This window comes from Anticarsia gemmatalis, chromosome 20, assembly GCF_050436995.1.
Source record: "Anticarsia gemmatalis isolate Benzon Research Colony breed Stoneville strain chromosome 20, ilAntGemm2 primary, whole genome shotgun sequence".
In the NCBI taxonomy this organism is placed as follows: domain Eukaryota; kingdom Metazoa; phylum Arthropoda; class Insecta; order Lepidoptera; family Erebidae; genus Anticarsia; species Anticarsia gemmatalis.
In genome coordinates this window covers 7,279,523-7,294,380 of record NC_134764.1, presented here as the reverse complement: position 1 = coordinate 7,294,380, position 14,858 = coordinate 7,279,523, and the positions used below count along the sequence as shown (strand labels likewise).

Sequence of the window (14,858 nt, the reverse complement as noted above, 5' to 3'; positions counted from 1 at the left end):
TTAAAAGTCAACCTGATATTTATGTTTTTCGAATATAAGTCTGTTACGTATGTGAGTCTTTAATATTTTTACAACCAAATAAAGTACCTACTGAATATTCTATAAATGTTAGTAAAACACACTCTGGCAGCACACAGAATTATTAATCCTGATTGCAAGGGTGATGTAATAAGCTCGACTTACGTAAAAGCATTTCATTTATCAAAAAGTATCAAATTCATTATTATATTGTACTCAAAAGTTTAAACAGAAAATTGTGTATTTGATCTTCTTATAGAACGGTGACTTAATATTTTCTTTCCATTTGTTCTAGAATTGGACCTGGATTACTTGGAGCGAGGTGGAGGCGGTACCCTGACAGTGGGAGGAGCTCCGAGCCTGGAGCCGAGTCCCGACAGTCTTGACCTGGTCAAAGTGGTGCTCCTTGGCGCACCCGCTGTTGGCAAAACTAGTATTATACAGGTAATGCAGTCAAATGCTTGACACTGATCGTTATACTTGTTTTAGTCCATATAATTTGATGCCTGGTTCTATTATCAGTTCAGGTCGACATATATTGGATTTTCGTTAATTTATACAAATTTATCAATTGTTTAAGATGATCTAAGAGTATTTTAAAAAGATTCGTTTTCCAATACCTTTTTATTTTACTCATTTTCATATTAAGTCGTTAAATTTAATATTTTCTATCATATCGCCCACTTACATAACATTTCGTACCTATCTATATATCCATCCAAGTCTCTAGATCTATTATTAAACTTACTTAAGTAAGCAAAATATAATTCTACTTACTACACACAAAAATACATAATTCCTTCGCTATATTTAAACCGTATCCTACAAATAGACTAGAATCTTACAATAGTTCGTGTCTAAGTTGTGTACCAATTAAAATTCACACTGTAATCCGTTTTGTCAATCTGCCTTCAGCCAATATTATGCTTGAATTAGCCTACGAGGGAACATGCGAGTTGTTTGTGTTTGTATTTATCGATGGATGAAGCACTTGGGGTTGATTTACCAAATTACAAGGGAAATGTCAGTTCTACTGCTTTCATAGCTATGTATGATATCTGTATTAACATTGAAAAGGACACTAGCTGCTGCAAAAGTTACAATGAGCATAGTTACTACATCACCTTTAAAATTTACGATCATCATCAGCCTAGCCTTTCTTCCAACTGCCAACATGTTGGAATCGGCTTCCAGTTAGCAGGATGCAGCTGAATGCCATTTTACATGAAGCAACTGCCTCCTGGACCTTTACAACTCTGGTAATATAAAATATATGAACGAAATATATTATTTCCCCATAAAACAAAATGATTCCGAGAATCTTATTAAATATTTATGAACGGTTTTATCTGTAATGGGAGCTTTTCTAATTCCAACGAAACGTTTTTTCTGTTTCCAATATTGCGTAGCGCGATTCTCTATAGTAATTACTTTCGAGTATCGAGAGATTGACTTTTAAAATGTACTGTAAAATAGTTCCCATAGCTCCCGCTAGAGGCACTGATGTGATTTTCATACATTTTTTTCGTTAGCCAGCCGGTTGTCGGTAGTCAATAGTGGTAGAGAATAGCACCACCGATCTTTAAGTTTCATTATCAAAATCAATCGCTTCTATAATCCTTTGCATAATAACAACAGAATATACATTATATACAGTAGGCTGTATATAGAAGCTTATTGAGATTATCATAGTAATGACCAATATCGGCTGTCGATAGTATTACATTTGACGTGCGATGTTCTCCGAATGGCAGGCGGCATTATGTTGTTGTCTCAACAATTCATGCGTTATGAATAGCCTCGAGGTAATGTGAAGCTATAGTTGTCTATAATACATCAATGGAAATTACTGATCAAATATTTCTTCACAAAAGAAAATAAAGGCTTACATTGACGGCCTCAGTGGCACAGTGGTTAAGGTGGTTTCTACGCCAATACAACTGTATAAGGAGGTCTTGGGTTTGATTCCTATACGGGACAATATTATTTGTGCGATCCATAAATAGTTGTTTCGGGTCTGGTTGCAGTTTGTATGTTTGTAAAAATCTCCACGACACAAGAGCATTTGTTAGTACGTGAGTTCTCTTTGAAGAAGAAAATAAAAAAGAAATTTAATCCATTACAGTGATTAAAAAGTGAATACATTCGGACGAAAAAAAAGATCTGCACGAGCTCATCTTTCTTTCTTTTGCCTTTTAAAAACCTTTATAGCCTTTTCCGAATACTATTTGTCAACCATGTTTCCAAAGTTCTGCGTAGTCCGCACCTGACCTTTGCAGACCTTCCGGTATTCACATTCAGAATTTGACCTTTTACCAATCTCCGTTCATCCGCCCTTTTGAGATGTCCAAACCATCTAATGACCCCTTTCACTGTTGTCACTTTTTAATACCGTTATGATCTGTAAAATGTAAGGTACACTTTATGCTTTGAATTTGGCCGTTTTATAATAGCAGTAGTTGCCATTTTTATTAACAAAATAGCGTAATCATGACCCAATATCATCACGCTACGACCAAAAGGAGCAGAGTACCAATTAAAATGTTACAAATAAGGGGAATTTTGACCCGTTCTCTCTTATGAGACGCTTGGAGCTAAGTTGCGTGAGTCAGCTAGTGACTAATAAAGTGCAATATTGTAGTCCTATAACCTAAAAAATATAATACAATCTACCAAATACCATTCAATTACACAGTTCCTACTTTACACACACATATAAACTTTAATATTACCTTTCCATTTCGTAGGACACGATGTTCAAAACCTGAAAATGTAACCTAACCCAGCTCTAGATAATAGTCACGAAAATTTTACATAATAGCACACGTAAGCACCACACATTTATTATCATTTAAGTGGGGAACTACCCGCAGCTGTTTCGAAACGGCGCACGTATAATATTGAAATGAAAGACACCCGCACCCGTGATTACCTTGAAGGGTCTTTTGATGGTATAATCAGTTCCATACGTTGAGGTTTTATATTGATTGTTGGTGATATCTTGATAATTGTGTAGGTATTGATAGAAATCTATCTGTTTGTAGTTAGTTGCCAGGGACTAGATAAGAGTGTTGTTACGGACTTTTGTTAGTAACAAGTTGTTTCAGAATAGTAATTTTATACATAACTTTGCTAGAGTATCTAGGGAATGTGTTATTTGAGCAGATTTTTGGTTAATAATAAAACATATTAACCAAAAATTGTCTCTTGATTTCCTCATTCCTTTTGTAAAAAGTATATGCACTCACTTTTAATATTTACTTAAATATAATGTAGAGAAGGCGAGAAGTTGCTTTTAAATATTATAGTGTAGTTAGTTTAAATTAATTGCTACTATTATTCCATTGTATTTTTATCGTACATTGTGAGCGCTGTTGAATTTTCAGTCTGAAAATAAACTACTCGGTGACGGAGCCGTTTCTGCCGTTGTTTTTTCTAAATGTTGTTGCAGAGTTTTCAGGCAGGAAAATGCTTTTTTTGCTCCTGGTAAAAATACATTTCTGAAGCTAGAATATAAAAGGTATTTTCGCTCACTTTCCATTTGTAGTAAAATTGTCCTCTGTTAGGTGGGACATGTTGCTATTTCAGCGTCACATGAAAAGCACAGGTGTGTTGTTATTATGGTAATCTATTCGCGGAACGTTCTAATTAACGCTGAGTCAGCATTACCTCCTCAATTACTCGTGTCAAAAGCAACGCCTACGTGTTTATTTTTACTTTCATACCCATATTTTCCAACAAAGGCAGTCAAATTTTTGTTGCGAAATATACACGAATAAAAGATTTGCCGTCATCAATAGAGCTTACTTTGGGATGACTCGCCAAATTTTCCGATTCATTTGCTATTCGTCCGATTTTAGGAAACCAGGCGTGAAAAACGTATCCCACATTATGGCAATTTCCATCGGTGCGGTTACATAAATGCGCCGAGCGAGCGACATGACATGTGTTTGGAGTAATTACTGCGGATGAAGTCTCGATGAGTTGTGATTTCAGCAGACGTATATTGTGAAAATGTAGATGTTGTTTAAGCAGATTTTCGGTTTATGTGTTTTACAGAAATGATGGAAGTCGTTAATAATACCTCTTCATTATTTCCTTTTGTAGTTACTTACATATGTAAAGAATATACACCCACCTTTATTATTTACTAAGACATAAAGTGACGAAAGAGAATAATAAGTTATTTCATCATAATTACGATATTAGGCCTACCTATGACAAAGTTTTTCTCCGCTATTTACTCGTTCTTACACATTCTAATAATACTCAGTCACTGCTATGATATCTCTGGAATACTGCTCTACTTTCGTTCCATCGCTTCTTTTACTGGATATAAGGTAGTCTAGATACAGTAAGCTAACCATTACTGGAGGCTTTCATATCAATTGGATGGAGGTTTCTTGCCTCAGAAACGTTAAGAGTTAACGACCCGTTAACATTTATTTTTACTTCAAATTTTATCGTAGCATTTTCTTAGAATCACCCAAAATGATACCCTTCGAAATAATCTTTTAATCCTTTTTATTTGCTATAAATTGGATTGCTTTTATCTTCTACCAAACATTCTCCTTATTTGATACTATGACATTTAAAACTTTATTAAAGTGTGTTATTATATTCTCTGGAATTAAAATTGATATTCTACCAAAATGCAGTATAAAATTATCATTAATCCGTCTCCCTTTTGCAAATTGCCAATACGTCTTGATCAAACAACTTCGGAATGACAGATAAGATATTACGGCCGTATCACAATGTCGGCCTTCGTAAACGTTAACCGTACAATTACTCCGACACTTGATACAGCTTCAGGGTTCCACCAAATTGAGGTGGGTTATAACTTATATCACTCATATTATATGGAAGGGTGGATCGTTAACTATCTAGGGCGCAAGTGTAAAACGACCGAATACGGAATGTGTAATTACATCATTTGATATTCAGTTGGTGTTTTATAGGTTTAGATAAGTTTTTGTTGAAAATGTATATGGATGATTTACTAGTTTAGTTTGATAGTTGTTGGTTACGTGTTCCGTGACGTGCAAGCTAATGTGTTCGGTGTTATGTATCTATTTGACTGCCGTTCTCTGTTTCGTGTTCATCATTTCCTGCGGGAGTCGTGCTAGAATGTTGGATATTAGTTTTCCTCGTGTATGCTCGCCTATGTATAATTCAACCTCAAAGTATACGTCGGAAACATCTCATTTTGGAGAAATATGAAAGTAGATGTATAATTTTATTATTAGATGGTATATTTTATGAAGATATGACAAGCTTTTAGAAAGAACTATTGTCCTAATTAACTTAATTGTAGAACTACAGACTCAGGTAGCAGCGCAATGTAAATGAGATTAAAATTATATTAAAACTATTTGTCTGAGTAGTGAGGACAATTTTCTTGAAAAATATCATATCACTAATTATTTCTATAATAGCAAAGATTATCTATCTGTCTCTTTGATATTAGCAGATAGTAAAGTGCCAGGTGCTTATAGCTTCTTTAGCTTCGATCACTTAGATATAATTAAATGTATAACTAAAAGGTATCGTGGATCTATTGATATAACTCAATCTAACGCCGAAACTAGCCAAAGTGTTTTGTCTTAGCATTTGCAAAACCAAGACTTTAAGAATACAAAATTAGTACGACTAACTATAAAACAAGCAACAATGTAGAATTTTATCAACAAAGCAACGCAAAATATACAATAAACATACAAAGTTACACAGCGCTAGACATCATGCTACAACGGAACAGAAAATAATACGTCAAAATGATTGATTGCGTATCTTACGTTGCTTTTTCTCGCATTATTATGTGTGTGACGTTGCTAATACGTGCTAACGTTGTGTGTTTGTGTTTGTTTGTTTTACGCCTGTCATTTTGATTTAGCAGATTAAAATAATTGGTTGTAGATTTTATGCCATTTTATCAGCTCTATTTTCAATCTTATAGTCAAATTGTTTAAACACTGAATTGGATTTTCTACTGTCAGTTGCATCAAAGGTCTTAATATCGACACTGGCAATGACAACTAAGATGTTGACATAATATATTTTTACGAAAAATTATTTAAGCTTTCTTTTTTGAAGATACATTGCCTACATACGTTCTTATATTATTATAAGAACTGAGAGAAGATATGTGGTAGGGTGGATATGACTCAATAAAAAGTTTTTGGTACTTTTGGATTAGATATTATTATTTCTATGGAAATAATCTTTTAATAATGAAACCTTCTAAGAGTATAAACAACCTAATCCCATATATATATATGGAAGTAAATCTACTAATAAAACGAAACTCTAGCATAAACTACATTTTAAGTAATAGATAATAGAAGTCCGTCTTACAAAAACATTTCAATATTAAGCAGAATCAACCATAACATTAGATTGATATCGAAGAAATGTCATTCTGACTCCAAAGCATAGCATAATGGTTGATCAAGAATTCCATGAATATTTTAATAACCCTTATGCGGTTGCTCGTAAAAATAGAATATCCAATTTCCTAGATATTGAAGTAGGTTTTCCGAGGATTGAACTATTTTTGTGTTTAGGAAAGTGTAATAAGAAATAAATTGAGTTGGTACTTAATCAGTTTATAAATACCAGCTAAGTCTGCACGTAATTAGTTTGCTTTTGAAATCTGTTAGTATTAATGAAGCTTCAAGATATTTGTATCATAATGAAATCTTTGTGAATAAAAATAAAATATCGATTATACAATAATTTCAACCAAATAAATTTAGAAAATGAGAGACAACAAACAAAACTAATAAACTCTGTAAGTAACACTTATGAAGATGCCAATAAAAAGATACGAAATCTATCCATGAAACTTCGAAACACAAAAACAAACATAACAAAGCAAAATTATTGCGTATAATAAGATTTTCTCCAATAACGAGGGTGTTTTATGTACAGATTTCTTCCCTAAGCATTATACAAGAATATATACATATACATACATACATAATATTTCGCCTTTTTCCCATAAGAGTAGGCAGAGACCAAAGGCCACTTAGTACGATCTTTATAAAATTCCCTTGCCTCATTCACATCCATACATCTGGTCATACTGGACCACCGGTTACGAGTACTACGCACCTTATCTGTTAAAACACCACCGATGTGATCTGAATAATATACTAGCTGACCCGCGCTACTTCGCTTGCGTCACATTTATAAGAGAGAAAGGGGCATAATTTTCCCCGTTTATGTAAAAAAAAAATACTGGAACTCTGCTCCTTTTGGTCGTAGCGTGATGATATATAGACTTTCTCGATAAATGGGCTATCTAACACTGAAAGATTTTTTTAAATTGGACCAGTAGTTCCTGAGATTTGCACGTTCAAACAAACAAACAAACTCTTCAGCTTTATAATATTAGTATAGACTAACTGACCCGCGCAACTTCGCTTGCGTCACATAAGAGAGAATCTATACTAATATTATAAAGCTGAAGAGTTTGTTTGTTTGTTTGTTTGAACGCGCTAATCTCCGGAACTACTGGTCCGATTTGAAAAATTCTTTCAGTGTTAGATAGCCCATTTATCGAGGAAGGCTATAGGCTATATAACATCACGCTACGGTTATTAGGAGCGGAGTAGCGACGAAAAATGTTACAAAAACGGGGAAAATTTTGACCCATTCTCTTAGGTGACGCAAGCGAAGTTGCGCGGGTCAGCTAGTGGGTCATAATTTTCCCCGTATTTGTAACATTTTTTACTGGTACTCTGCTCCTTTTGGTCGTAGCGTGATGTTATATAGCCTATAGCATTCCTCGATAAATGGGCTATCTAACACTTAAAATAATAAATATTTTTTCAAATCGGACCAGTAGTTTCGGAGATTAGCGCGTTCAACAAACAAACTCTTCATCTTTATAATATTAGTATAGATGTCTTTCTAACGAAAAACAAATGCATACAATACACCCCTCTCAAGAATGGTATGTATGTATTCATCAGATATTCCATGAATATTTTACGCAGCAATAAACTTGGAGATTCCAATGTGTTTTGCGTTCTCGGTGTTCTGGGTTAACCTTAATTAACTTTGTAAGAAGATATTCGAGCATTTTTGTTGAAAATTTTGTAATTTCACCTAATTAGATGGTTTTGAAGGGTCGAGTGGAAATATTTTGTTTTGGATTCTTGACATCGAGTACCGACCCTTTTGAGAATACTGAAGTCAAATAAGTGGTATCAGAAAAAGTTTTTCAGTTCATCTGACTGTTTTTGTATTTTCAGGGTAAGCAGGGTAGCGATATATTGTTGTGAGATCTCTTTTTAAATCTTTATATTTCCGTGTCGATATAAAAGTAATCTACTGCTGTATTTGACCATCATGAGTCTGAATTGACCTAAATTAATAAATTATTTGATTTTGTCCTTAAACCTTTATCCTATTACTAGCTGACCCGCGCAACTTCGATTGCGTCACATAAGAGAGAATGCGTTATAATTTTCCCCGTTTTTGTAACATTTCGCAGCGTGATGTTAAGTATATAGCCAAAACCTTCCTCGTTAAATGGTCTATTCAACACAAAAATAATGTTCAATTCGAACCAGTGGTCCCTGAGATTAGTGCGTTCAAACAAACAAACTCTTCAGCTTAATAATATTAGTATTGATTGTAACGTAATGAATCAAAATGGGCAGAAATACCTTTATAAAACGGTATTTACCGACTCTGTTCCTAAAACACTGCACACCCATTCGTTTTCTACTTAGTTGCAAAGTCCAAAGCTAACATCCACAGTTTATTCCAAACTTCTATCATTTATACAAACTAACGTACTAACAACTTTTGTACACACGGGAACACAACTAACATAAAATACAGGTTTATATTTACTAACTAACTGTCACGAAAGTTCTAGGGAACATTTACCTCTGACTCACCTGAGGATTTACTAACGTCGAAAACGAATATCCGCTAAATTTTGTTCCTTATTACAATTCTATCCGTTATAAAATGTCGGTCTAACTATGGTACAATTATATAATGTGTTTATTCGATACTGCCTACTCCATGTCAAAATATAAAGGAGAAAAGTCATAAACGTCACCTTCAATATTTTACAAAACTTATTTTTCGAGAATCATAGTAAGCCATCTGTAGCTCGATTCTCTACTACTATCAATTACCGACAACCGGCCTCATCGAGGAATTTCGTATGAAAATCTGATTAGCGCCTCTGACGGGTGTTCTAGGAACTATTTTGTCAGTACATTCTATATGTCAAACTTTCAATACTCGAGAGTACCGACTGTACAGAATTGCGCTTCTGTTCACTTTGAATATAGAGCTGTCTGCACTGAGTAGGTACCGCTTTGTAGTCTTCAGTCAAAAGCATTTTTGCTTTAAAGTCAAATATGTCAAAAACGTCCCCGTCAAAGGTATTAAGGGAATTCTTAAGGCTCAAAGCAAAATTAGAATTTGAAGGAAATCCTTTTCAAATTCTAAGCTTGTCTTGAATCTGTAATACTTAAGATGAATCGACATCCAACAAAGGAGATATTGATTAGGTGTATTCTTCATCGGATATGTAGATTTATGGCAGTAGTATTTTAGGCTAATAAATTTTATACGAAAACATTTATGTATCCTTTTCCGAAATCCCTTATTTGTGTTATACCAAACTTTTGCATATTGTGATTTGGTTCCCGTTTTACTGACCATAACACTTGTGTACTGCTACATTCTCTACCACTATCGATTATCGATAACCGGCTAACTATCGAGACATTTTGTATTAAAATCTAATCAACGCCTCTAATGGGCTTCGTAGGAACTATTATGGCAGTACATTTTAAATGTCAAATTTTACATACTTCACAGTTCTGACTGTAGAAAATCACGCTACTATTGTGAGTTTTATTATTAAATGTAGTTATTTGATAAATGCTGTCTGTGACATTGTCACATTTATTTCTCACTATCTAAGCTACTTATATTGAACTACCCCGAAGTCGATTTCGCTGACGACAAACCGTCAACCGATAACGATATTCGGGCTTTCAAGGTGAGGCAACGGTACTACCGTGATAAATGAGTTAAGACCCAAATCTGTCTTAGTCACTTTAGATAGTAGTTTCTAAAACATTTTTTTCTTTCTTTGCAGCAATTCGTCTGGAGCGACTTCTCAGAAGAATACATACCGACGGACAAAAAACATACTTTCTACCCTTCGGTGATCATCAACGAGCACCTTTATGAAGTCAAAATCACAGATGTACCGGTAATACCTTACTTTCCAATAAACTCGTATTACGAATGGGCTCACTACCGGTTTTACGGACTCAGGAGCGCCACGGCTTACATACTAGTCTTCGATTTGTCTAACGTCGAAACTTTTCAGTACATCCGAACTTTGAGAGATCAAATGGTTGAAAGCCGAGACATGAGGAATGTTCCGGTATTAGTTGTTGGCAATAAACAGGATTTACTTTGTAGTAACACTCCGTCAGCCGCGAGCGGGCTGCAACAACTAGCTATAGCGGAAAGTGCTTGTGGAGATTCAAGAGAGAAGAGAAGAAACATTGTAAATTTAGTACGAAAGCACTGGAAGTGTGGTTACGTGGAGTGTTCAGCTAAATATAATTGGCGTGTGATAGCTGTGTTTAAAGAACTTATGGAGATGATAGACGCTTTAGAGTGGAGTGGTGGGGGGAGGAGTGCTGAACCTCCCCCTGATTCGTCAGCCGGTGGAGGATCAGGCTCACATGAAAATCGTTGCGTGGTTGCTTAGCATTGTTGAATGTTATTGTTCTTCTACAATCTTTTATTAATCACTTTATTTTTATAACGAGAAGGAAAAAATTGCCTCGTTAAAATATCTACCAAGGTTAGATTGTCCCATAAATCTTTGTTTATCTTATCCGTTTAATTAAGCAACAGGATCTGCGAAATCCGAGTACGATATTTATCTGTTTTAGGGTTATCTAATTGACCCATTCACTGGCTCTGCTTCCTTTTCTGTAGATTCATCAATTCGCAAACTTGCACTTGCAAAAGTTAGCTGACGAGGTTCATTTGAGGAAAATCCAATCTAACCCTCGCAAATTGGACCATATTTCATGCAACTTCGAATGAATTTGAGAGCTAAGCGCCCCTTTTTATATTCTTTTGAGTTATATCGTACATTTTTGACCATTCATTTCTTACTTGTTTGTTTTGGTGGCGTAATTTTAAAGAATTTTATATTTAGCGTTCAATTTCCGTACCCGCCTCTTAACGTATTCTTAGAATTTATGTTTCTTAGAGATTGCGGTACATTTCTGTGTATTGAAGCTTAAAGAGACCTTAGATATTTAGTAGCCACACAAAACCTGTGAAACGCTTTAGGGACTTGAAACGGAGCTCCATCTCATGAGAGAAGAAAACACATTTATTTTGCAACGACATGTTTTAAAGGCCTGTATATTTCCACCACAGTAAATTTATTATTGTGCTCAAAAGACGTTATTTCCATAACACGTTATACAGAGTTTGTTCAAGCAAACGTATATTGAAAATAGATGTTGTTACGTAAATATCAGATGATTGATCTATTTTGAACGGTGTCGGTGACAGGATACCTAAATTAATTGAACCTTCGTAATTAGAATTCGATGGCTAATAGCAATATGATCCACGTTGATTAAATATCAATAATTAATACAATTAGTTTTCATTGAACAATGTTTTTGACAAACAATATAAATCGAAATGAGCAGAATTTCATAAAAATGGACAAGAATGAGATAATAAAAAGCTGAAAATATAGCAATAAAACTTAGATGTTACCGCTAACAGCCCTAATAAAATATGAAACAACTATGACTTCGAATGGCCGGAGATCTCTGAGGAATCAAATTCAATTCCGGGACAAAATCTATTTATCGTATGGGCACGAGTTTTGATTGAACTTCCCGGGAACTTTCATCGAATTTGACTCAGTCGGATACAAAACATGACTTACTTTTTAAATGGGGATGATGACTTTACGATGATGACTAATTTAGATGATGGCTCAATTTGATGATGACTAATTTTTATTTTCCGTTCAAGTTGTTGTTGTTGTTTCAGTTGAATAGTTGATCTATTGCTTTCAGAAGTAATTACTCTCTATTTTCAAATAATAGGTGACTAATTTGTATCTGCTGGATTATTTTTGAAGATTCCATTTTTTATTCCTGTGTCATCATCATCCCTATTGCTAGAACTATCTCAAAAGTTTCTTCATAATTAATATTTTTGTAATTCACTAGTTCAGAGTTTTCCCTTTTAACAATATGTAAGCTTTAAATTATATTCGTGTTTAGATTTATTTCAGGGTACTTTTACACTTTTCTACTAACACTTCTACGTGTAGTTCTACTGTTTAGAAATTTTGAAAAATAACTGATAAATTGTGAATACTGAGTGTACATTTTAATAGGTTTAAAATCTTTAGGCTTTGACCTTATCCAGAAGAAGTGAATTTCTCGCGATTTCTTCGCGCGTATTTCGCGCGAAGTATTTTGAACTCGCGCGAAACTTGTGGACGCGATGTGTGGGCGCCTAGATTCTCAGTAACGCGCACACGAATTCACGCGAATTTATCCGCGGCGAATTCGCCCCTTCTGGACAAAGTCTTAGTTTCGCTATTTCTGAATAACTATCAGGTAACTTATTAGCTAAAATTCTGACAGCTGTTTTTATACATTTGTTGGCATTTTATCCAACGAATAGGTTATCTTATAATTATTTATGAGCTGTAAAACCCCTAATCATTTGTTTCGAATTTTCATTTACAAAATTATTTGTAAAATTTTAAACTGCTATTATAGTTTTATTAATTGTTTTACTAGTATCATTAATGTGATCAGTATCTTTGTCAATTTCATTTCAAATAGGTACTGTTTTTGTACATTCGTGTATATGGGCTTATGACATAAATCTTTTAGACCTAGAAACTTACTCTGTGTTGTGCTTCTTAACCTATGTGCTTCCTCTACCGTTGTTTATAGGAGTTTCTTTATTAGTAATAGTGAATTCAGATTGTGAGATAATATATCTATTTACAATTCGTTGCGATTTGATAGTGGTTAGAATATTTTGTAAAAGTTTATCAACTGTTCGAGCGGACTCAGAAACAAGAAACGCTATAAAAATAATTTCCATCAAAATTTATAGAATCAATACCAGTAGTTAAAAGCTTGAAAGATTGACTATCAGTCTTACCGATGTTATCGTATTATTCATTCATTTATTGATAAAATATAAGTTTACAGTTTATCACCAAATCACTTATATCTATACTAATTGTACAAAAGGTTAGGCTAGAAATCTTATTAAGTATCTAAACAAAAAAAAACATTGTAGATAAAATTCAATTCAACAAATACATACTATACATAATAACATTATCACTTTTATCTCTTGAACATGTTCAAATAATTAGAAATACTATTTAAAGTATCATGTATGGAGTCAAAAAATATATCGGCATCCGGATTGTGTGCTATAAATTTGTTGAGCAGTAAAATGGCTCTTGCAGTGGGACTGTTGTCAGCCTGAGGAGAGCGCCAGGTAGACGGGTAGGAGAAGGTAATAAGGAATAACTCGGTTTACAGGGTTGTAGAGGTCCGATAGGCAGCCGCTGAAATACTCGTATTCAGCTGCATCCAGTGAGACTAGAAGCTGACTCCTACATAGTTGGAAGAAAGTCTATGCTGATATTTCATAAATTCATTTCGTTGAAATAATCTGAGAGAAAATACTTGAATTCCTGGAATCAGTACCTATACCTTTTGAACATAGAAAATATACTTCTGAAAATGAAAATACAATTTCAATTCATAGAACTTCTAGTTTGTTATGTTATAAAATATGTCGGAATATTACTTCAATTTGTGATAGAATTCTATTTATAACGTTTCTCGTTTCTAAGTCAAATTCAATAATATCATTTTTAAAGACATTGTATATTGCTGTGTGAAAATAATTAATATTAGCGACTAGATATTAATTGTTAAATTTTATAATATTAGGATATTTCTGAAGTAATACAGTCTCATTATGATTTGGTTCATTTATATTAAAATTGGCTTTATTTTCTTCATCAAAGATATTTGAAGATTTTTCTTTACAATTAAAATTATTTTTAATTTTATTAGTTTATATGTCTTAATAGTTTATTTCTTTGAAAATCTTAGCGGCCAAAGTTGTAAATTGCAGTGTGACTTAATTGTAAGTTACTTAGGTGATCGTTATACAAATGTTACACGGTGCAATAAAACGTTGTGAACGATTTTAAATGTTGTCTTATTTATATACTATTACTAACCTATAATAATTATATATAATAATAAAATAAATTTAACCCATTACTGTCCCACTGCTGGGTAAGGGTCTCCTTCCGTAATGAGGGAGGGGTTAGGCCTTGAGTCCACCACGCTGGCCAAGTGCGGGTTGGCCCGGGTTGGGGACTTTGCATGCCCTCAATAAACGTATTAAACAAATTTTAGGCATGCAAGGTTTCCTCACGATGTTTTCCTTCACCGTTGGAGCATGTGATAATTATTTCTAATACACACATAACTTCGAAACCGTTCGGTTCGAACCTACGACCACTTGAGTAGGAGGTGTCAACTTATACCACTCGGCTATATTATACCCCAATTAATTTTGTCAGTAACGGCCAGTGAATCAACGTCAACACTGGCCGTGGTCGCAACCTAGGAGCAACAATGCGCCGAAACGTCAAGCATTCTAAGGCAAAATGCGTGTTCGCGTTAATTCCTGCAGAATATTATATGTAACATTACCAACAGTAATTTTATCAATAATGTTACCAAATC

General features: G+C 34.1%; 1 protein-coding gene across 2 annotated transcripts in view; it reads left to right on the top strand.

Annotated features, from left to right (window-relative positions):
• LOC142981819 (ras-like protein family member 10B) overlaps positions 1-14,309 on the top strand; it is an 86,102-nt gene extending 71,793 nt beyond the window's left edge. For both annotated transcript variants that reach the window (XM_076127939.1, XM_076127938.1), the window contains 2 exons: positions 314-462; positions 10,157-14,309. In XM_076127939.1, coding sequence (XP_075984054.1) covers positions 314-462; positions 10,157-10,783 — 776 coding nt within the window. In that variant the 3' untranslated portion in view covers positions 10,784-14,309. The remainder of the gene's footprint in view (positions 1-313; positions 463-10,156) is intronic.
• Positions 14,310-14,858: the final 549 nt, after the last annotated feature.